Source organism: Salvelinus fontinalis, chromosome 2 (genome assembly GCF_029448725.1).
Source record: "Salvelinus fontinalis isolate EN_2023a chromosome 2, ASM2944872v1, whole genome shotgun sequence".
Taxonomy (NCBI): Eukaryota; Metazoa; Chordata; class Actinopteri; order Salmoniformes; family Salmonidae; genus Salvelinus; species Salvelinus fontinalis.
The window spans coordinates 90,475,218-90,497,757 of record NC_074666.1 but is presented as its reverse complement, the minus strand read 5'-3'; the positions used below and the strand labels follow the sequence as shown (position 1 = coordinate 90,497,757).

The 22,540-nt window shown below is 45.9% G+C and overlaps 1 protein-coding gene across 1 annotated transcript; it reads left to right on the top strand.

Moving 5' to 3' along the window:
* Window positions 1-2,195: 2,195 nt before the first annotated feature.
* LOC129831548 (immunoglobulin lambda-1 light chain-like) lies at window positions 2,196-6,867 on the top strand. The gene is made up of 4 exons (XM_055894913.1): window positions 2,196-2,672; window positions 2,774-3,113; window positions 5,406-5,440; window positions 6,115-6,867. The coding sequence occupies exons 1-4, from the start codon at window positions 2,633-2,635 to the stop codon at window positions 6,444-6,446; spliced, it is 747 nt and encodes a 248-aa protein (XP_055750888.1). The 5' UTR covers window positions 2,196-2,632; the 3' UTR covers window positions 6,447-6,867.
* The last annotated feature ends 15,673 nt before the right edge of the window (window positions 6,868-22,540 follow it).

The window sequence follows — 22,540 nt, the reverse complement described above, 5'->3', positions numbered from 1 at the left end:
ACGTCTTACTATAATGTACAAAAACATTTTACTCATGAATATTTTCTCTCCGTACATCTTTGCCAGCAGGGGGAAAAACAAGAGATATAATATTATAACATGCTTCCACCTTGTGGCTCAAACAGTTGTATTTCATTATAGTTGTATTTCATTATAGTTGTAGTTCATTGTAATAATTTCCAGACTAAATCCATCACGCTGTTTCAAATCATTCAGAAATGATAACGTTATGGAAAGTTAGTGTACAATATCTCTGTTGTCAGTACAAAGCTCTGCTCAGTTCTGTGTTGGTCTGGTTCAGAGAGGAGTGTAGTGATGTAGTTGAGACTATATCAGTCTAACTAAGGTTTAGGGACCCTCCTTCCTCTAGTACTAGTGGATGGGTGTAGTAGTAGAGAGACTATATCAGTCTAACTAAGGTTTAGGGACCCTCCTTCCTCTAGTACTAGTGGATGGGTGTAGTAGTAGAGAGACTATATCAGTCTAACTAAGGTTTAGGGACCCTCCTTCCTCTAGTACTAGTGGATGGGTGTAGTAGAGAGAGACTATATCAGTCTAACTAAGGTTTAGGGACCCTCCTTCCTCTAGTACTAGTGGATGGGTGTAGTAGTAGAGAGACTATATCAGTCTAACTAAGGTTTAGGGACCCTCCTTCCTCTAGTACTAGTGGATGGGTGTAGTAGTAGAGAGACTATATCAGTCTAACTAAGGTTTAGGGACCCTCCTTCCTCTAGTACTAGTGGATGGGTGTAGTAGAGAGAGACTATATCAGTCTAACTAAGGTTTAGGGACCCTCCTTCCTCTAGTACTAGTGGATGGGTGTAGTAGTAGAGAGACTATATCAGTCTAACTAAGGTTTAGGGACCCTCCTTCCTCTAGTACTAGTGGATGGGTGTAGTAGAGAGAGACTATATCTGTCTAACCAAGGTTTAGGGACCCTCCTTCCTCTAGTACTAGTGGATGGGTGTAGTAGAGAGAGACTATATCTGTCTAACTAAGGTTTAGGGACCCTCCTTCCTCTAGTACTAGTGGATGGGTGTAGTAGTAGAGAGACTATATCTGTCTAACTAAGGTTTATGGACCCTCCTTCCTCTAGTACTAGTGGATGGGTGTAGTAGTAGAGAGACTATATCTGTCTAACTAAGGTTTAGGGACCCTCCTTCCTCTAGTACTAGTGGATGGGTGTAGTAGTAGAGAGACTATATCAGTCTAACTAAGGTTTAGGGACCCTCCTTCCTCTAGTACTAGTGGATGGGTGTAGTAGTAGAGAGACTATATCTGTCTAACTAAGGTTTAGGGACCCTCCTTCCTCTAGTACTAGTGGATGGGTGTAGTAGTAGAGAGACTATATCTGTCTAACTAAGGTTTAGGGACCCTCCTTCCTCTAGTACTAGTGGATGGGTGTAGTAGAGAGACTATATCTGTCTAACTAAGGTTTAGGGACCCTCCTTCCTCTAGTACTAGTGGATGAGTGTAGTAGAGAGACTATATCTGTCTAACTAAGGTTTAGGGACCCTTCTTCCTCTGGTCCTCATGAACCCTTGTCCTGTTCCATTTTCTCTCTCTGTGTCCTCATCTGGTTCCTCACATCTGTCCTCGGTGGTGCCCTCACTCAGTCTGGTCTTGTTCACATTGGGGAGAATCCTAACTTGCAGTTCAGTCACATTTTCACTTAGTCTCCCATTGGCATCAATGCATGACTAAGTAAAGATTCACCTTAATTAGAAGTTAGGATTCACCCCATCGTGCATCAGTGATCAGAATAGAGTCTGCAGTTCTATCAACGTACAGCAGAGGAGGACATAGGACCACCAATAATGACTGAGGAAAGATCTACATGTACTTTACAACAGGAACATCTGTCTGTAGCCCACTGGTTTCAGTCCCACCCAAAGACCAGCTGATGGTTTCATGTCTACTATCTCTAGTTATCAGAGTCATTCACCAGGGACGTGTCCTAGATCTGACACTGAGTTACAGGCAGTGATGTGTTGTTCCCCTTCTCCCCCAGAACACACCTGCTTCCCCTCCCCTCCTCCTCTCCTTATTTATAGCTTCATGCAAATTAAGAGGTTATTTTATCTCCTCTCAGAACTGTGTGGGGGGAGGGGGTGGTGGGGGGGTCTGCAGGTGACCAGAGGAGTAGACTGAAACTGAATATGTGTCCCAAATGGCACTATGTTCCCTTTATAGTGCACTACTTTTGACAAAGGCCCATTGGGTTCTGGTCAACAGTAGTGCACTATAAAGGGAATAGGGAGACATCCTGAGTACCTCATAATTATGTTAGTCTTGTGTAGAACTAGTATAGGATAATAAACTCCATTCATGGTTTGATGGAGGTAGGAGATTAGATACCTCATCATTATGTTAGTCTTGTGTAGAACTAGTATAGGATATTAAACTCCAGTTATGGTTTGATGGAGGTAGAATATGAGTCAGTGAAGAAGACAGGGCCTCATGTAGAGCAATGAGAATAGCTGGTGATTGGTTAACTTCAGAGGCCCCTCCCTCTGGTCCTCCCTGTCTGTCTCCTTATAGGTGGGTTCTGCAGCCTCTCCTCTCCTCACACTCCAACCCTGCTCATCTCTCAGCTGGACAGTAAGGGCCTTTCACACCACACACTGACAACATGCTGGGGACACTCTGCACTCTCATCACTGCTCTAACATGTAAGGCATTTACTATATGTTCAACATGAATCAAAACAAGACATTAGAAGTTGTTAATTCATGTATGATTACATGTCTTAAATTGTATTTCATTCCCACAGATGTCAGTTGCCAGAAAGCAGTGACACAGACACCTTCAGTACTGACTGTCAGTACAAAGAGTACTGCCACTTTTTACTGTGACATCACCAAAGATGAAGGCAATTACGTAAGCTGGTATAAACAGGTTCCAGGAGGAGCTCCTCAGTATGTGTTAAGGTTTTACTACACAAATGACTCTCCTGATGAATATGGATCTGGTTTCTCCTCTGATCGTTTCACATCTAAAGCCACGTCTGGTAAGGATTATCAGTTTACAATCAGTAATGTGGAGGAGACAGACTCAGCAGTGTATTACTGTCAGACTCGGAATGACTCTCCTTTTGCCCTCGTATCACAGTGATATACACCATGACAAAAACCTCCTCACCAAACACACTCACTTCTGCTTTCAGATGTTCTGAATATAGACACTAACTGAATGTCAAGTCATCCTGAACCAGTGTGTCTGCAGTAGGAGAACATTCCATGCTTGTGTTTTACACAAAACCCTTCACACATTTACTAGAATGTTGTCATTAACAATTACACCTAGTTGTCACAAAGCATGAATGATAAAGTGATATTCCAGAAGGTTCAGTCCTAACAGAAGACTCCATGTATCAGACAACCTCCATGATAGTCAGTCCCCTGGTTTACAGTAGAGACGTATTACATCAACAGTCATTTAGTGATGTACTGTTAGTTCAGAACCCCACTATCAGGTCCAGATAATATTATCATTATGTTGTTATTATCTATGTTATGACATGCTGATTTTAAGAAAACTTACTAACATAACTCACATGAAACTAAATACTGCTCCTTTCAGTGTAACCAAAATTATCCCATATGGTTTTTGTTAGTCCAATATAAAATATTGATATTTTTGATAGTTGAATAGTTACAGTAATTTAAATTGATTAAAAGTCCATCATACAGAAGCTGATCGGGTGAGATATAGAGGCCCCTCCCTCTGGTCCTCCCTGGCTTGGTGATAGGTTAACTGTAGATGCCCCTCCCTCTGCTCCTCCCTGTCTGTCTCCTTATAGGTGGGTCCTGCAGCCTCTCTTCTCCTCACACTCCAACCCTGCTCATCTCTCAGCTGGACAGTAAGGGCCATTCACACCACACACTGATAACATGCTGGGGACACTCTGCACTCTCATCACTGCTCTAACATGTAAGGAGTCTGACTTCCTGGAGGTTTTACTTCCTGTTTTATTAATAATGAGTCTGTATGTTTCTCTTTACTACATGTCATCTTCTTATTTCCCAGGTGTCAGTGGTGTGACTTTGGTGACACAGAAGCCTCCTGTTGTGACAGTGAGGAAAGGAGAGACAGCAACTCTGGACTGTAACCTGGGGACTGTTGATAGTAGAGACGGCCACTCTGGACTGTAACCTGGGGACTGTTGATAATAGAGACGGCCACTATGGACTATAACCTGGGAACTGTTGATGATAGAGAAGGCCACTATGGACTATAACCTGGGAACTGTTGATGATAGAGACGGCCACTATGGACTGTAACCTGGGGACTGTTGATAATAGAGACGGCCACTCTGAACTGTAACCTGGGGACTGTTGATAATAGAGAAGGCCACTATGGACTGTAACCTGGGGACTGTTGATGATAGAGACGACCACTCTGGACTGTAACCTGGAGACTGTTGATAATAGAGACGGACACTCTGGACTGTAACCTGGGGACTGTTGATAATAGAGACGGCCACTCTGGACTGTAACCTGGGGACTGTTGATAAGAGACGGCCACTATGGACTGTAACCTGGGGAGGACTGTTGATGATAGAGAAGGCCACTATGGACTATAACCTGGGAACTGTTGATGATAGAGACGGCCACTATGGACTGTAACCTGGGGACTGTTGATAATAGAGACGGACACTCTGGACTGTAACCTGGGGACTGTTGATAATAGAGAAGGCCACTATGGACTGTAACCTGGGGACTGTTGATGATAGAGACGACCACTCTGGACTGTAACCTGGAGACTGTTGATAATAGAGACGGACACTCTGGTCTGTAACCTGGGGACTGTTGATAATAGAGACGGACACTCTGGACTGTAACATGGGGACTGTTGATAATAGAGACGGCCACTCTGGACTGTAACATGGGGACTGTTGATAATAGAGACGGCCACTCTGGACTGTAACCTGGGGACTGTTGATGATAGAGATGGACACTCTGGACTGTAACCTGGGGACTGTTGATAATGGAGACGGACACTCTGGACTGTAACCTGGGGACTGTTGATGATGGAGACGGACACTCTGGACTGTAACCTGGGGACTGTTGATAATAGAGACGGCCAGTAGAGAGAGTGAAGCTTTGTCTGAAAGGGATGTTTCAGTTCCTGTCCTCTCAGTAGAGAGAGTGAAGCTCTGTCTGAATGGATGGTTCAGTTCCTGTCCTCTCAGTAGAGAGAGTGAAGCTTTGTCTGAAAGGGATGTTTCAGTTCCTGTCCTCTCAGTAGAGAGAGTGAAGCTCTGTCTGAATGGATGGTTCAGTTCCTGTCCTCTCAGTAGAGATAGTGAAGCTCTGTCTGAAAGGGATGTTTCAGTTCCTGTCCTCTCAGTAGAGAGAGTGAGGAGGTTATTGTACGGCCGTGTATACAAACTGAATCACTGTGGTATTCGGACAAGGAACCAAGCTCATTGTTACTGGTGAGTTCCCTTCTAATGTTTTCATCTACAGAATATGTTTTGTTTTTAATATAACGTTGTTAAGATATTATTATTTTTATATGTTTTAATTCATAAAATATCGTTTATATTTACTGATTTAATATTTTGTACCTGCTTAAATCTTGTCTCGTATGTTGTTTGTACATTTTTTATAAACAGTTTGATGACTGTGTGAATGTCTCTGGTTGGTCTGGGATGTTCGTGTTTTATCATGCTTTTCTTGTGTTTCTGTTGTCTATATAACTCAATGTAAAGGAGATACTTAATCTCAAGTGTTTTATCCTGCTCAATTTCTTAGACAAATGCTTACTTTTTTTTTTATCCCACTTGCTTGTGAATTATTTGTATTTTATTTGAACAATGTGCACATTTCATTCAGCTTTTAGCATTTTAGTCTTCCAGAGCTGTGTTGTAATATTATAAATAATGTTTCTAGACGTCTCAGTCTCTCTGCTCCATGGAAAATAAAATTTTAACACCTTAACACCGTATGATTCCTTCTATCAATGTCAATGTGAACATAATGAAGAGCAGTTCTCTATTTAATTGCTCTTAATGCAGGGTGTATTGGTAATGATACCCACATGTACTGAAATATAAACTGTTATCCATTGTGTTTTCTTCTCATCCCATCCGTTGACTACTTTCTACAGATGGAGATCTGGCTACACCTGCTGTGACCCTGTTCCCTCCATCCACTGAAGACCTCAAGTCCAGCAGAGCAACACTGGTGTGTCTGACTAGTAACCTGTCTCAGAAGTCCAAGGGGTTGGCAGATGTCAGCTGGATGTCTAACAGTGAATCAGTGACAGAAGATGTTTCTACCAGCCCTGCTGAGCAGCAACCAGACAAAACCTTCAAGATCAGCAGCTATCTGACCATTCAGACTGCAGACTGGGACAAGGACCTGCTGTTCACATGTAAAGTGTCGTTGGGGTCAACATTCTCTGAGAAAGAGATCAGAAAGACTAGTTGTAATCTGTAAATCAATAGTTTCAGACAATCAATACAACTGGTAGTTTGTTATAGCTTCACAGCGAGTGCAGCTGTTATTTCGTTAGAACTGTTAAGTGATGTGTTGATCCTTGCTTTGCTGTTAAATATAGAAGTTAAAATCCTAACAACATGGATGATATTGGGCTGAAGTCTGAATGCAGCAGTGAATAGTATGACAATAACCAATGTAATGTCAAATAGTTGTTGAGGGTTGTTTCTCATGACAAGTTACTATTGATGCATTCACTGTACTGGCATCATGTTCTCTAAAACATAACATCTGAAACACTGTCATGATGACTATACCTCTCTACTGTTGTGAAATGAGTTGAATTACTAATTATTAATAGAGGAATAGTTAGAGCTTTGTTGTATTGTGGATATTAAATAAAGAACATTCTAAAGAACAAGTGTTTGTATTTGAGCATGTTGATGAACATCAGTGTTAGCAGCACTAAATGATGGGGAATCTGGAGAATTATTGATTAAATTGAACCAAGACAGAAGAGCCCAGAATCCTTACCTGCTTTATTATCATAAGAAGGATTGTGACCAACCAGAGATGACCTAACAGTTGACTATAGCCTTACATGAGGATGCAGGATTGCCAGGTGAATGTTTAGAGAGTTAGAAGCTGCCATTATTGCATGGTATAAACTGTTCTCTAGTATTAACATTAGATGTTGGACTCAGTCATTTCAGCATTAATTACAACTGCATATGTCTGGTCTTCACTTATTCTCCCACTGACATCAATCCATGACTAAGTAAACAACAGGAACAGCTGTCTGTAGACCACTGGTTTCATATCTAGTATTTCTAGTTATCAGAGTCATTCACCAGGGACGTGTTCTAGTTCTGACACTGAGTTACAGTGATGTGTTGCTCCCTTTCTCCCCCAGAACACACCTGCTTCCCCTCCCCTCCTCCTCCCCTCCTTATTTATAGCTTCATGCAAATTAAGAGGTTATTTTATCTCCTCTCAGAACTGTGTGTGTGGGGGGAGAGGACAGAAACTGAGACAGAAAACAGAAAATGTCCCTAATTGCACTCTATTCCCTTTACAGTGCACTACTTTTGACAAAGGCTCATTGGGTTCTGGTCAACAGTAGTGCACTATAAAAGGATTAGGGAGATATTTGGGACTCATATTGAATAACTCATCATTATGTTGTCCCTATGTAGAACTAGTATAGGATGTTAATCTCCAGTTATGGTTTGATGGAGGTAGAATAGGAGTCAGTGATGAAGACAGGGCCTCATGTAGAGCAATGAGAGCAGCTGGTGATTGGTTAACTGCAAAGTCCCCTCCCTCTGGTCCTCCCTGGCTTGGTGATAGGTTAACTGTAGAGGCCCCTCCCTCTGGTCCTCCCTGTCTGTCTCCTTATAGGTGGGTCCTGCAGCCTCTCCTCACACTCCAACCCTGCTCATCTCTCAGCTGGACAGTAAGGGCCGTTCACACCACACACTGACAACATGCTGGGGACACTCTGTACTCTCATCACTGCTCTAACATGTAAGGATTTACTATATGTTCAATCTGAATCTAAAGATTTCAATAGAAGTTGTACATTCATGTATGATAACATGTCGTAAATTCTGTGTTTCATTCCCACAGATGTCAGTTGCCAGAAAGCAGTGATACAGACACCTTCAGTACTGACTGTCAGTACAAAGGGGACTGCTACTTTTTACTGTGACATTACAGAAGATGAAAGCAATTATGTATTCTGGTATAAGCAGGTTCCAGGAGGAGCTCCTCAGTATGTGTTAAGGTTTTACTACACAAATGACTCTCCTGATGAATATGGATCTGGTTTCTCCTCTGATCGTTTCACATCTAAAGCCACGTCTGTCAGGACCCGGTGCGAGAAACAGTCACTAATAATCAGCAGAACCCAGAAGATGAGGCAGACACAGTAGTTCTAGAGATGGTGGTTTAATAAAAGAACAAAAACTTCAGGCAAAGAATCTAAATCCACAATGTCCAAACATAAAGCCAAGAGGCACAAAATGGAAATCCTCAAAAATGCAAAAGAAACTCCACAAAGTGGTAAAAACAGCAGAGAAAAACAAACCTCCAAAGACTACTCAAAAATACACACAAGAACTAAACCAGAGAACCTCTGGAAAATCCAATAAGAGAAATATATTTACAGAACAAGGCTTGGGCTGGGGCTGGGTGCTAACTTACAAACACTGAGCAAAGAACTGAGGAACACACAGGGTTTAAATACAAACAAGGGAACGACCTACAGGTGCAAACAATAAAAGAGCAAGGAAAAAACAAAAGGTTCAAAAAAGGTGCAATGGGGACATCTAGTGACAAAACCAGAACAGTCCTGGCCAAAACCTGACAGAATCCCCCTCCTAGGAACGGCTCCTGACGTTCCTACCAGCCTTCTCAGGGTGGAGGGCCCTGAACTGATGAATGAGGTCAGGGTCCAGTATGTCCTTGGCAGGAACCCAGGAGCGCTCCTCGGGACCGTAGCCTTCCCAGTCCACCAGATACTGCCAGGACCGCTGCACCCGGCGGGAATCCAGTATCCGGTGGACGGTATAAGCCGACTGGCCTCCGATGACACGGGGCGGAGGGGGAGGTCTGCCTGCCGGGATAAGGGGAGAAAAAACAACAGGTTTTAATAAAGAAATGTGAAATGTTGGATTGATCTTAAGGGATCTGGGTAAGTGCAGGCGAAAAGTAACGGGATTGACTCTCCTGGCAATCTTAAAGGGACCGATGAATCTCTGGGACAGCTTGCGAGACTCCACCCGTAGCGGTAAGTCCTTTGTTGAGAGCCATACTCTCTGGCCGGGGTACAGGGTAGGACCGGGACGGCGACGTCTGTTGGCTTGTCGCTGGTACTGCTGTGAGGCACGCAGAAGATTAAGACGGGCCTTCTTCCACGTAAGCCGACAGCGTCTGATGAACCTCAAGGCTGAAGGCACTCTGACTTCTGCCTCCTGGTCCGGGAACAATAGCGGAGCATAGCCAAACTGACACTCGTGCGGAGACATACCAGTGGAGGAGGAGCACAAGGTGTTGTGCGCGTACTCGGCCCAAACAATGAAGGATGACCATGTGGATGGGTTGTTGGAGACCATACATCTGAGGGTGGTTTCCAGCTCTTGATTCATCCTCTCAGTTTGGCCGTTGGACTCCGGATGGTACCCTGAAGAAAGACTGGCTGTGGCCCCTATGAGTTGGCAGAAGGCCTTCCAAAACCTTGAGGCGAACTGGGGACCTCTGTCGGAAACCACATCTTGCGGAATGCCAAAGACTCGGAACACATGGTTAATCACCAACTCAGCCGTTTCCTTGGCAGAAGGTAATTTGGTCAAGGGAACAAACCTGGCCGCCTTAGAAAACCTGTCGATGATGACTAGGATCGTAGTATTACCATGGGACGGAGGAAGGCCAGTAATAAAGTCCAACGAGATATGGGACCAGGGTCGGTGGGGAATAGATAAAGGGTGAAGGAGTCCTTGAGGGCGGAGGTGAGAAGATTTGCCCTGGCAGCACACGGAACAGGCCTTGACGAAAGTGGCAACGTCTTCTTTTATGGTGGGCCACCAGAACTTACGCTGGATGAACTCCAAGGTGCGACCTACGCCCGGGTGACAGGTGAGGCGAGAGGAGTGCCCCCACAGAAGGACTTGGGACCTTGCTGCCTTGGGAACAAACAACCGATTGGCAGGACCTCCTCCAGGACCCGGTTCGATGGCTTGAGCTTGTTTCACGGTATCCTCCACTTGCCACGAGATCGGAGCCACGATCTTAGCGGCAGGAAGGACAGTCATGTCAGTATCTTCTCGAATGGCAGGAGAGTAGATACGTGACAAGGCGTCCGGTTTGAGATTCTTCGACCCGGGTCTATAGGTGAGGATAAACTGGAATCGGCTGAAGAAAAGAGACCATCGAGCTTGTCTGGAGTTCAACCGCTTCGCCTGCTGGATATACTCCAGATTTTTGTGGTCCGTAAGCACTTGAAATGGTTGAGAAGCCCCCTCGAGCCAGTGTCTCCATTCCTTCAATGCCATCTTAACCGCTAGGAGTTCACGATCCCCCACATCGTAATTCCTCTCGGCCGGGGTAAGCCGGTGAGAGAAGAAGGCGCAAGGATGAAGCCTCTTGTCTTCACCCCTCTGAGACAGGACAGCTCCAACACCAACCTCTGATGCGTCTACCTCCACCACAAAAGGTTCATCCGCCGTCGGTAGTGTCAGGATGGGAGCAGAGAGGATGCGCTGCTTGAGTCCTTGGAAGGCCGTCTCAGCTTCTCTTCCCCACAGAAACCTTGTGTTGCCACCCTTGGTTACAGCTGAGAGAGGGGCTGCCACCGAGCTGAAGTTCTTGATGAACTTGCGGTAAAAGTTGGTGAAGCCCAGGAAACGCTGAACTTCCTTAACGGACTTGGGGGTGGGCCAATCCGCTACCGCCCCTACCTTCTTGGGGTCCATCTGGACTCGACCGGGTTCCACTACAAATCCCAGGAATTGTACTCGAGAGGAATGGAATTCACACTTCTCCGGCTTAACGTACAAATGGCTGTCTAGGAGGCGTTTGAGCACTTGTCTGACATGCTTAGTGTGTTCTTGAAGGGAGCTCGAAAAGATGAGGATGTCATCCAAGTAAACAAACACGAAAATGTTAAGCATATCCCTAAGCACATCGTTTATGAGCGCTTGGAACACAGCCGGGGCGTTGGTCAGGCCGAAGGGCATCACCAAGTATTCGTAGTGACCAGTAGGCGTGTTGAAAGCGGTCTTCCACTCGTCACCGGGTTTGATCCGCACAAGATGGTATGCGTTCCGTAGGTCCAGCTTAGTGAAGACCACTGCTTCCTGGAGCAGCTCAAAGGCTGTGGCCATAAGGGGTAGCGGGTAGCGGTTACGGACGGTTATGGCATTAAGTCCCCGGTAGTCGATGCAAGGACGTAATCCACCGTCTTTTTTGGCCACAAAGAAAAACCCTGCTCCTGCCGGCGAGGTGGATGGACGCATGAGGCCTGCTGCCAGAGCGTCCTTGATGTAGGTATCCATAGCAGCTCGTTCGGGAGGAGATAGGGAAAAGATCCGACCCCTGGGGGGGCAGGTGCCCGGAAACAGGTCGATGGGGCAATCGTAAGGTCTATGGGGTGGTAGTTTGGTGGCCCTCTGTTTGCTAAATACCGGTTTGAGGTCATGGTAACACTCAGGAACTCGGGACAGGTCGATGGATTCTAGAGACTCGGGAGGGGAACTCGGGGAACTTGGGAAGATACAAGTGGCTTGGCACGTAGGACCCCACTGCTTGATAGTGCCCACAGACCAGTCGATGTGAGGGTTATGGCTGTGAAGCCAGGGGTATCCAAGGACGAGAGGGAATTCGGAACACGAGGTCAGATGAAAGTTCATCACTTCCTGGTGTTGGGAAACTGAAAGTCGCAAGGGGGTAGTGACACGAGTGACAAGTCCAGATCCCAAAGGGCTTCCATCCAATGTAGTAGCCCTTATGGGGTCACTTAGAGGTTCAGAGGGAACGCCATTCTCCTTCGCCCAGACACCATCCATGAAGTTACCTGCGGCTCCAGAGTCTACCAAGGCTTGAAGGGGAAGCTCGTGGTTGTCCCAGGAAAGGGTAACTGGAATGAGCAGGCGGGAGTTCGATGGATGGGAGGAGGTTATGTTTCCCGTTACAGTCCTCCCAGGCCTGCACGGGAGAGTGCGTTTTCCCTGGAGCCCGGGACACGTGGAGAGGAAATGGCCCGGTTTGCCGCAATATAGACAGCATCGCTCCCTTATCCGGCGGTCTCTCTCAGCCTGGGAGATGCGTCCAGCCTGCATGGGTTCCGGTGGAGTCAGCGAGGATAAAGGTGGAGACTCAGAGCTGGGACCGATAGGAGCTAGGGTGAGAGATCTACGGTTGAGCTCTCTCTCTCTCAGACGCTGGTCTATGCGTGAAGCCAACTTGATCAGGGACTCGAGGTTGTCCGGTGGTTCCCGAGTGGCCAGTTCATCTTGGATGGTGTCGGAAAGACCCTTCAAAAAGCACACTGTGAGCACCTCGTCGTTCCAGCCACTCGCTGCTGCCACCGTGCGGAACTGGATGGCATAGTCCGTCACGCTGCGCCGACCTTGGCTGAGAGTCAGGAGCTGTTTGACTGAGTCAGGACCGCTGGTGGGATCTTGAAACACTCGCTTGAATTCTTCAGCAAAGGTAGAGTAGCTGGCACAGCAGGGACTTTGGGCATCCCACACAGCAGTAGCCCAGGCTAGGGCTTTTTCCGACAGCAGGGTGATGATATATGCTATCTTGGACCGGTCGGTGGGAAACGACGAGGGTTGCAGCTCGAAGGAGAGAGAACATTGGGTGAAAAACCCCTTACAAACACTTGGATCACCTGAGAACCGTTGGGGAGGCGGCAGACGAGGTTCAGCCAGGGGGTTAACTGCCACGGGCACTTGAATCTGATGAACTGGAGCAGAAGCGGTTGCAGGAGAAAGTTGATCAGAAATCTGTTTTATGGAAGTCATCATCTCCGACAGAATTTGAGAATGTCCAGCCAGTAAGGCCTCTTGCTGAACCAGAGCAGCTTCGTGACGTTGGACAGTCCCCTCGTGGTGGGACAGCATGGGAAAAAAGTCCTGGGTACTGGCTGCCTCTGGGTTCATATTAATGGCTCAGTGTTTCTGTCAGGACCCGGTGCGAGAAACAGTCACTAATAATCAGCAGAACCCAGAAGATGAGGCAGACACAGTAGTTCTAGAGATGGTGGTTTAATAAAAGAACAAAAACTTCAGGCAAAGAATCTAAATCCACAATGTCCAAACATAAAGCCAAGAGGCACAAAATGGAAATCCTCAAAAATGCAAAAGAAACTCCACAAAGTGGTAAAAACAGCAGAGAAAAACAAACCTCCAAAGACTACTCAAAAATACACACAAGAACTAAACCAGAGAACCTCTGGAAAATCCAATAAGAGAAATATATTTACAGAACAAGGCTTGGGCTGGGGCTGGGTGCTAACTTACAAACACTGAGCAAAGAACTGAGGAACACACAGGGTTTAAATACAAACAAGGGAACGACCTACAGGTGCAAACAATAAAAGAGCAAGGAAAAAACAAAAGGTTCAAAAAAGGTGCAATGGGGACATCTAGTGACAAAACCAGAACAGTCCTGGCCAAAACCTGACAACGTCTGATAAGGATTATCAGTTTATAATCAGTAATGTGGAGGAGACAGTCTCAGCAGTGTATTACTGTCAGACTCTGAATGACTCTCCTTATGCGCTCGTATCACAGTGATATACATCATGACAAAAACCTCCCCACCAAACACACTCACTTCTGCTTTCAAATGTTCTGAATATAGACACTAACTGAATGTCAAGTCATCCTGAACCAGTGTGTCTGCAGTAGGAGAACATTCCATGCTTGTGTTTTACACAAAACCCTTCACACATTTACTAGAATGTTGTCATTAACAATTACACCTAGTTGTCACAAAGCATGAATGATAAAGTGATATTCCAGAAGGTTCAGTCCTAACAGAAGACTCCATGTATCAGACAACCTCCATGATAGTCAGTCCCCTGGTTTACAGTAGAGACGTATTACATCAACAGTCATTTAGTGATGTACTGTTAGTTCAGAACCCCACTATCAGGTCCAGATAATATTATCATTATGTTGTTATTATCTATGTTATGACATGCTGATTTTAAGAAAACTTACTAACATAACTCACATGAAACTAAATACTGCTCCTTTCAGTGTAACCAAAATTATCCCATATGGTTTTTGTTAGTCCAATATAAAATATTGATATTTTTGATAGTTGAATAGTTACAGTAATTTAAATTGATTAAAAGTCCATCATACAGAAGCTGATAGGGTGAGATATAGAGGCCCCTCCCTCTGGTCCTCCCTGGCTTGGTGATAGGTTAACTGTAGATGCCCCTCCCTCTGCTCCTCCCTGTCTGTCTCCTTATAGGTGGGTCCTGCAGCCTCTCTTCTCCTCACACTCCAACCCTGCTCATCTCTCAGCTGGACAGTAAGGGCCATTCACACCACACACTGACAACATGCTGGGGACACTCTGCACTCTCATCACTGCTCTAACATGTAAGGAGTCTGACTTCCTGGAGGTTTTACTTCCTGTTTTATTAATAATGAGTCTGTATGTTTCTCTTTACTACATGTCTTCTTCTTATTTCCCAGGTGTCAGTGGTGTGACTTTGGTGACACAGAAGCCTCCTGTTGTGACAGTGAGGAAAGGAGAGACAGCAACTCTGGACTGTAACCTGGGGACTGTTGATAGTAGAGACGGCCACTCTGGACTGTAACCTGGGGACTGTTGATAATAGAGACGGCCACTATGGACTATAACCTGGGAACTGTTGATGATAGAGAAGGCCACTATGGACTATAACCTGGGAACTGTTGATGATAGAGACGGCCACTCTGGACTGTAACCTGGGGACTGTTGATATTAGAGACGGCCACTCTGGACTGTAACCTGGGGACTGTTGATAATAGAGAAGGCCACTATGGACTGTAACCTGGGGACTGTTGATGATAGAGACGACCACTCTGGACTGTAACCTGGAGACTGTTGATAATAGAGACGGACACTCTCTGGGGACTGTTGATAATAGAGACGGACACTCTGGACTGTAACATGGGGACTGTTGATAATAGAGACGGCCACTCTGGACTGTAACCTGGGGACTGTTGATAATAGAGACGGCCACTCTGGACTGTAACCTGGGGACTGTTGATGATAGAGATGGACACTCTGGACTGTAACCTGGGGAGGACTGTTGATGATAGAGACAGCCACTCTGGACTGTAACCTGGGGACTGTTGATAATGGAGACGGACACTCTGGACTGTAACCTGGGGACTGTTAATAATAGAGACGGCCACTATGGACTGTAACCTGGGGACTGTTGATAATAGAGAAGGCCACTCTGGACTGTAACCTGGGGGCTGTTGATAATAGAGAAGGCCACTATGGACTGTAACCTGGGGTCTGTTGATGATAGAGACGGCCACTCTGGACAGTAACCTGGGGACTGTTGATAATAGAGACGGCCACTCTGGACTGTAACCTGGGGGCTGTTGATAATAGAGACGGCCACTATGGACTGTAACCTGGGGACTGTTGATAGTAGAGACGGACACTCTGGACTGTAACCTGGGGACTGTTGATAGTAGAGACGGACACTCTGGACTGTAACCTGGGGACTGTTGATAATAGAGACGGACACTCTGGACTGTAACCTGGGGACTGTTGATAGTAGAGACGGACACTCTGGACTGTAACCTGGGGACTGTTGATAATAGAGACGGCCACTATGGACTGTAACCTGGGGACTGTTGATAGTAGAGACGGACACTCTGGACTGTAACCTGGGGACTGTTGATAATAGAGAAGGCCACTCTGGACTGTAACCTGGGGACTGTTGATAATAGAGACGGACACTATGGACTGTAACCTGGGGACTGTTGATAATAGAGACGGACACTCTGGACTGTAACCTGGGAACTGTTGATAATAGAGACGGCCACTATGGACTGTAACCTGGGGACTGTTGATAATAGAGACGGACACTCTGGACTGTAACCTGGGGACTGTTGATAATAGAGACGGACACTATGGACTGTATCCTGGGGACTGTTGATAATAGTGCTCGTTGGTATAAACAGGTTCCAGGAGGAGTTCCTCAGTATGTGATAAGGTTTTACCATGGTGATAGTGCTCCTACCTATGGTTCTGGTTTCTCCTTCTCTAAATTCTCATCTAATCAGTATAAATCAGATTATCATTTTGTTTTTCATCATGTGGAGGAGGCAGACTCAGCAGTGTATTATTGTAAGACCTGAGACAGCTCTGTTAAGGAATACGTATCACAGTGATAAACACCATGACAAAAACCTCCTCCCCAAATACACTCACTTCTGCTTCATGCGTGGCAGAGGGGTGAACTCTAAGAAACATCAGTTGGTCAGTGATTATTATAACAATATATACATGTCACAATGGGAGATCTGGGAATGGAGCAACCATCCATTCCTACATGTCAACAAGATTATAAGAAGACATTGTCTGAAAGAAAACTAATGTTGGCTCTCTTGTAGTGATCATCATCATCATCATCATCATCATCATCACCATCATAATCAAAATCATCATATCATCATCCTCACCACCATCATCATCCTCATCATCATATCATCCTCCTCATCATCATATCATCATATCATCATCATACCATCCTCATCATCATTTAATCATCTTCCTCTACATCAGCATCATCATCATCATATCATCATCATCATCATCATCATCATCATCATATCATCATCATGTCATCATATCATCATCCTCATCATCACATCATCTTCCTCTACATCAGCATCATCATCATCATCATCATCATCCTCATCATCATATCATCATAATCATCATCATACCATCATCATCATCAAGTCAAGACTGCATCATATGGATAGTAATTTAACTGATGGATTTGTATATATTAAGGCAGCAGCTAATCTTCCTGGCATCCGGAAAAATTAAGGCAGTTATACAATTATAAAAACATTACAAAACATTCATAACATATTTCCCTGTAAGGGCAGATTTCCTCCTCTTCGTCTGAAGAGGAGGTGTAGCAGGGATCGGACCAAGACGCAGCGTAGTAATTGTCCATGTTTTAATATAATCAACTGAACATGACACAAATACAAAATAACAAAGTAATCCTAACCGAAAACAGTCCCGTGTGGCACAAACACTGACACAGGAAACAAACACCCACAAACCAACAGTGAAAACAGGCTACCTAAATATGGTTCCCAATCAGAGACAATGAAAAACACCTGCCTCTGATTGAGAACCATATCAGGCCAAATGACAAACCTAAACATAGAAACACAGAACATAGACTACCCACCCCAACTCACGCCCTGGCCAACTAACTAAAGAAAAAAACAAAGGAAATAAAGGTCAGAACGTGACAGTATCCCCCCCAAGGTGCGGACTCCGGCCGCAAAACCTGAACCTATAGGAGAGGGTCTGGGTGGGCATCTGTCCGCGGTGGCGGCTCTGGCGCTGGACGTGGCCCCCACTCCACCATAGTCAATACCCGCTTCCGTGGCCTCCTAGGAACGGGGACCCTTCTAAATGGCCCCACTGGACTGAGGGGCGCCTCTGGACTGAGGGGCAGCTCCGGACTGAGGGGTAGCTCCGGACTGAGGGGCAGCTCAGGACTGAGGGGCAGCTCTGGACTGAGGGGTAGCTCTGGACTGAGGGGCAGCTCAGGACTGAGGAGTAGCTCCGGACTGAGGGGGAGCTCCGGACTGAGGGGCAGCTCCGGACTGAGGGGCAGCTCCGGACTGAGGGGCAGCTCCGGACTGAGGGGCAGCTCCGGACTGAAAGGCAGCTCCGGACTGAGGGATAGCTCCGGACTGAAAGGCAGCTCCAGACTGACGGGTAGCTCCGGACTGACGGGCAGCTCCGGACTGAGGGGTAACTCAGGACTGAGGGGTAGCTCAGGACTGAGGGGCAGCTCCGGACTGAAAGGCAGCTCCGGACTGAAAGGCAGCTCATGACTGACTGCCGGCTCTGGCAGCTCCTGACTGGCGGCCGGCTCTGGCAGCTCCTGGCTGGCTGGCTGCTCTGGCGGCTACTGGCTGGCGAGCGGCTCTGGCGGCTCCTGGCTGACTGGCGGCTCTGGCGGCTTAGGACAGACTGGCGGCTCTTGCGGCTCAGGACAGACTGGCGGCTCTTGCGGCTCAGGACAGACTGGCGGCTCTTGCGGCTCAGGACAGACTGGCGGCTCTTGCGGCTCAGGACAGACTGGAGACTCTTGCGGCTCAGGACAGACGGGAGACTCTTGCGGCTCAGGACAGACGGGAGACTCTGGCGGCTCAGGACAGACGGGCGGCTCTTGCGACTCAGGACAGACGGGCAGCTCAGATGGCGCTGGGCAGACGGGCAGCTCAGACGGCGCTGGGCAGACGGGCAGCGCGGGCGGCGCTGGACAGATGGCAGACTCTGGCCTACTGAGGCGCACTGTAGGCCTGGTGCGTGTTGCCGGAACTGGTGGTACCGGACTGGTGCCATGTACACCGGCCCGAGGAGATGCACTGGAGACCAGATGCGTTGAGCCGGCTTCATGGCACCTGGCTCGATGCCCACTTTAGCCCGGCCGATACGAGGAGCTGGAATGTATCGCACCGGGCTAAGCACGCGTACTGGGGACACCGTGCGCTCCACCGCATAACACGGTGCCTGACCAGTACGACTCCCTCTCTCTCCACGGTAAGCACGGGGTTTTGGCGCAGGTCTCCTACCTGTACTCGCCACACTCCCCGTGTTCCCCCCCCAAGAAATTTTTGGGGCTGACTCTCGGGCTTCCAACCGCGCCGCCGTGATGCCTCCTCATACCAGCGCCTCTCTGCCTTCGCTGCCTCCAACTCTGCCCTGGGACGGCGATATTCCTCTGGCTGAGTCCAGGGTCCTTTGCCGTCCAGAATCTCCTCCCAAGTCCATGAATCCTGTGTCTCTTGCCGCTGCTGCTACTGTCCTCTACCACGCTGATTGGTCCTTGGTTGGTGGGTGTTTCCGTAACGGCAGATTTCCTCTTCAGACGAAGAGGAGGTGTAGCAGGGATCGGACCAAGACGCAGCGTAGTAATTGTCCATGTTTTAATATAATCAACTGAACATGACACAAATACAAAATAACAAAGTAATCCTAACCCGAAAACAGTCCCGTGTGGCACAAACACTGACACAGGAAACAAACACCCACAAACCAACAGTGAAAACAGGCTACCTAAATATGGTTCCCAATCAGAGACAATGAAAACACCTGCCTCTGATTGAGAACCATATCAGGCCAAATGACAAACCTAAACATAGAAACACAGAACATAGACTACCCACCCCAACTCACGCCCTGACCAACTAACTAAAGAAAGAAACAAATGACATTCACGACACACTGTGTGCCCTCAGTCCCCTACTCCACTACCACATATCTACAACACAAAAATCCATGTGTATGTGTGTGTATAGTGCGTATGTTATCCTGTGTGTGTATGCATGTCTGTGCCTATGTTTGTGTTGCTTCAGATATACATTATCTGTTATCTGTTTTTTAAATTTGATTCTGCTGCTTGCATCAGTAACTCTATTCCATGGCTACATGGAATAGAGTTCCATGTAGCCATGGCTCTACATAATACTGTGTGCCTCCCATAGTCTGTTCTGGACTTGAGGATTGTGAAGAGACCTCTGGTGGTATGTCTTGTGGGGTATGCATGGGTGTCTGAGCTGTGTGCTAGTCGTTTAAACAGACAGCTCGGTGCTTTCAACATGTCAATACCTCTCACAAATGTGACCGACCGCCTTGAGACGGTTTTATGTTGAAAAACTTGAAATTGTGTTTTTTTTTACATTGGATAAAAGCAGAGACACAGAGCTACAAAATGGTATATCATACACTACATTTGAGGAACTATGGGGAAGTAATTCTGCTTTGAAAGTTGATAAACCTGAAACCTCACTTTTGAGAAAATGGCCTTTGAATGTTTTGGTTCCAACTGGAGAGCTCTTCTTTGTCTATACCCATTCAGCATCGTTCACACCCTCTTTAGCCCCCACCCAAACTCTGACCATTTTACTCGCCATAGCAGAGCTGGTTAGGCTGTTTTCATATTATCCAGATCATTGGTGACTTTAACTGTGCTGCTGGCAACAATTGAATTACGCTTTTTTGCCGACGTTTACTGACACCGGCCATATTCAACTTGTGTTTAGCGTTCGTAATTTCCTCTGTTACTTTGCACTCTGGCGAGAGCGCTCTGACATCTAACACACCCGAAATGGTTACTTGCATAGTGGAGTCTTTTGTTAAGACATGTAGCTAGCTAGCTAAACAATGAACCATAATCCCAACTCATGACCTTACTACCATGCATGAATCTGCAGGTAGGTTCAACCAGGTTCAATGTTAGCTAGCTTACATTAGGCTATAACTAGCCAAGCAAATGGCTTTGAGATACAAATAATAAAATCATACAAGTAATGTTAGCTAGCGAGCCAGCCAGCTAACATTAGCTAGCAAACACTACACTTGAACTTGAAATGAAACCACTTTCTGTCAAAATTAGAAACGTGTAATATCTGAAAATGTAGCTAGCTAAACTATCTTACCCGTATACATCATGGATGGACACGTCTCCTGCCGGATGTCATGGTTGCACTTAGTTTGAAGATGTAATCCGGAGACAGAGTTTTTCTCCATCTCCTTGGCTATCATACTCGAATTCCACTGATTTCAAAACTCGGTCCTCCAGAAAGTGGAGAGCAACACGTATGCAGTTTTACTATGCAATATATTTTAAAAAAAAGCCTCGTTAGACAGGATTACAGGATTACCTAGACAGAAGCGTGCTATATGCAGACCAATCCAAACTCATCTCTGGCATGTACAGCCCACTCATTATCTCAGCCAATCATAGTTAGCGGGAAGGTTGCTCACTTTTTCGGTGGCTAAACCAACTAGACTTGTAATTTAACAATTGTATTCGTATTTACAGATGGCATACAAGTTTGTTATTAAGGCACATGAAAGTTCACATGTTCGAGAAGGCATTTCTGCCTCCCCCCAAAAAACATAAGTGAAGCAGTGATTCGCGACATAAACCTATTTTCCTGAAACGGGTCACAAATATTGAAGTCAATCTCTCCTCCACTTTGAGCCAGGAGAGATTGACATGCATATTATTAATATTAGCTCTCAGTGTACATCCAAGGGCCAGCTGTTCTGCCCTGTTTTCCTAAGTCCCTCTTTGTGGCACCTGACCACACGACTGAACAGTAGTCCAGGTGCGACAAACCTAGAACCTGTAGGACCTGCCTTGTTGATAGTGCTGTTAAGAAGGTAGAGCAGCACTTTACTATGGACAGACTTCTCCCCATTTTAGCTACTGTTGCATCAGTATGTTTTGACCATGACAGTTTACAATCCAGGGCTACACCAAGCAGTTTAGTCACCTCAACGTGCTCAATTTCCACATGATTTATTACAAGATTTAGTTGAGGTTTAGGGTTTAGTGAATGATTTGTCTCAAATAGAATGCTTTTAGTTTTAGAAATATTTAGGACTAACTTATTCCTTGTCACCCACTCTGAAACTAACTGTTTCCACTTTGAACGAATTGCGTACCCAAACGGAATTTCCTCCTACTCTGCCCCAGAAGGTAATACATGCATATTATTATTACCGTACTATTGTATAGAAAACACTCTGAAGTTTCTAAAACTGTTTGAATTATGTCTGTAAGTAGAACAGAACTCATTTGGCAGACAAAAACCTGAGAAGACTTCCAAACAGGAAGTGAGAACTCGATTTTCAAAACAGTGCCAAATGATACCACATATAGTTATGGATAAGCAAACACTTCCTAGGGCTTCCACTAGATGTCGCCGTCTTTAGATTTTGGTTATATGATTCTACTAAAGGAGTGCTCATAGGAGCTATTTTACTGAGTGGTCTTCAGAAATCTCAGTCTCGTTTTGCGCGCGAGCAAGAGAGAGTGGTCTCGTTCCAATGCTCTTTCTTCAGACAATGAAATTCTCCGGTTGGATCCTTATTGATGAATAATGTTAACTTTTACCGAACCTCAACCCCGGATCCGGGATCACCCCCCACCCCCCCCCCCCCCCACACTGATTAGCATCGCTAGCATAGCGTCACAATTAAATAGTAGCATCTAAATATCATTAAATCACAAGTCCAAGACACCAAATGAAAGATACAGATCTTGTGAATAAAGCCACCATTTCAGATTTTTAAAATGTTTTACAGGGAAGACAAAATATGTAAATCTATTAGCTAACCCCGTTAGCAAAAGACACCACTTTTCTAACTCCATCAGTTTCTTACTCCATCAGGTGCTATCACCAATTCGGCCAAATAAAGATATTGATAGCCACTAACCAAGAAAAAACCTCATCAGATGACAGTCTGATAACATATTTATTGTATAGGATAGGTTTTGTTAGAAAAATGTGCATATT

Bases quoted from the DNA above. Each gene is read 5' to 3' on its own strand.
- LOC129831548 (XM_055894913.1), top strand. From the start codon at position 2,633: ATGCTGGGGACACTCTGCACTCTCATCACTGCTCTAACAT. The intron at 2,673-2,773 runs GTAAGGCATTTA...TCATTCCCACAG, and splicing joins TCTCATCACTGCTCTAACAT to ATGTCAGTTGCCAGAAAGCA. The intron at 5,441-6,114 runs GTGAGTTCCCTT...TACTTTCTACAG, and splicing joins AACCAAGCTCATTGTTACTG to ATGGAGATCTGGCTACACCT.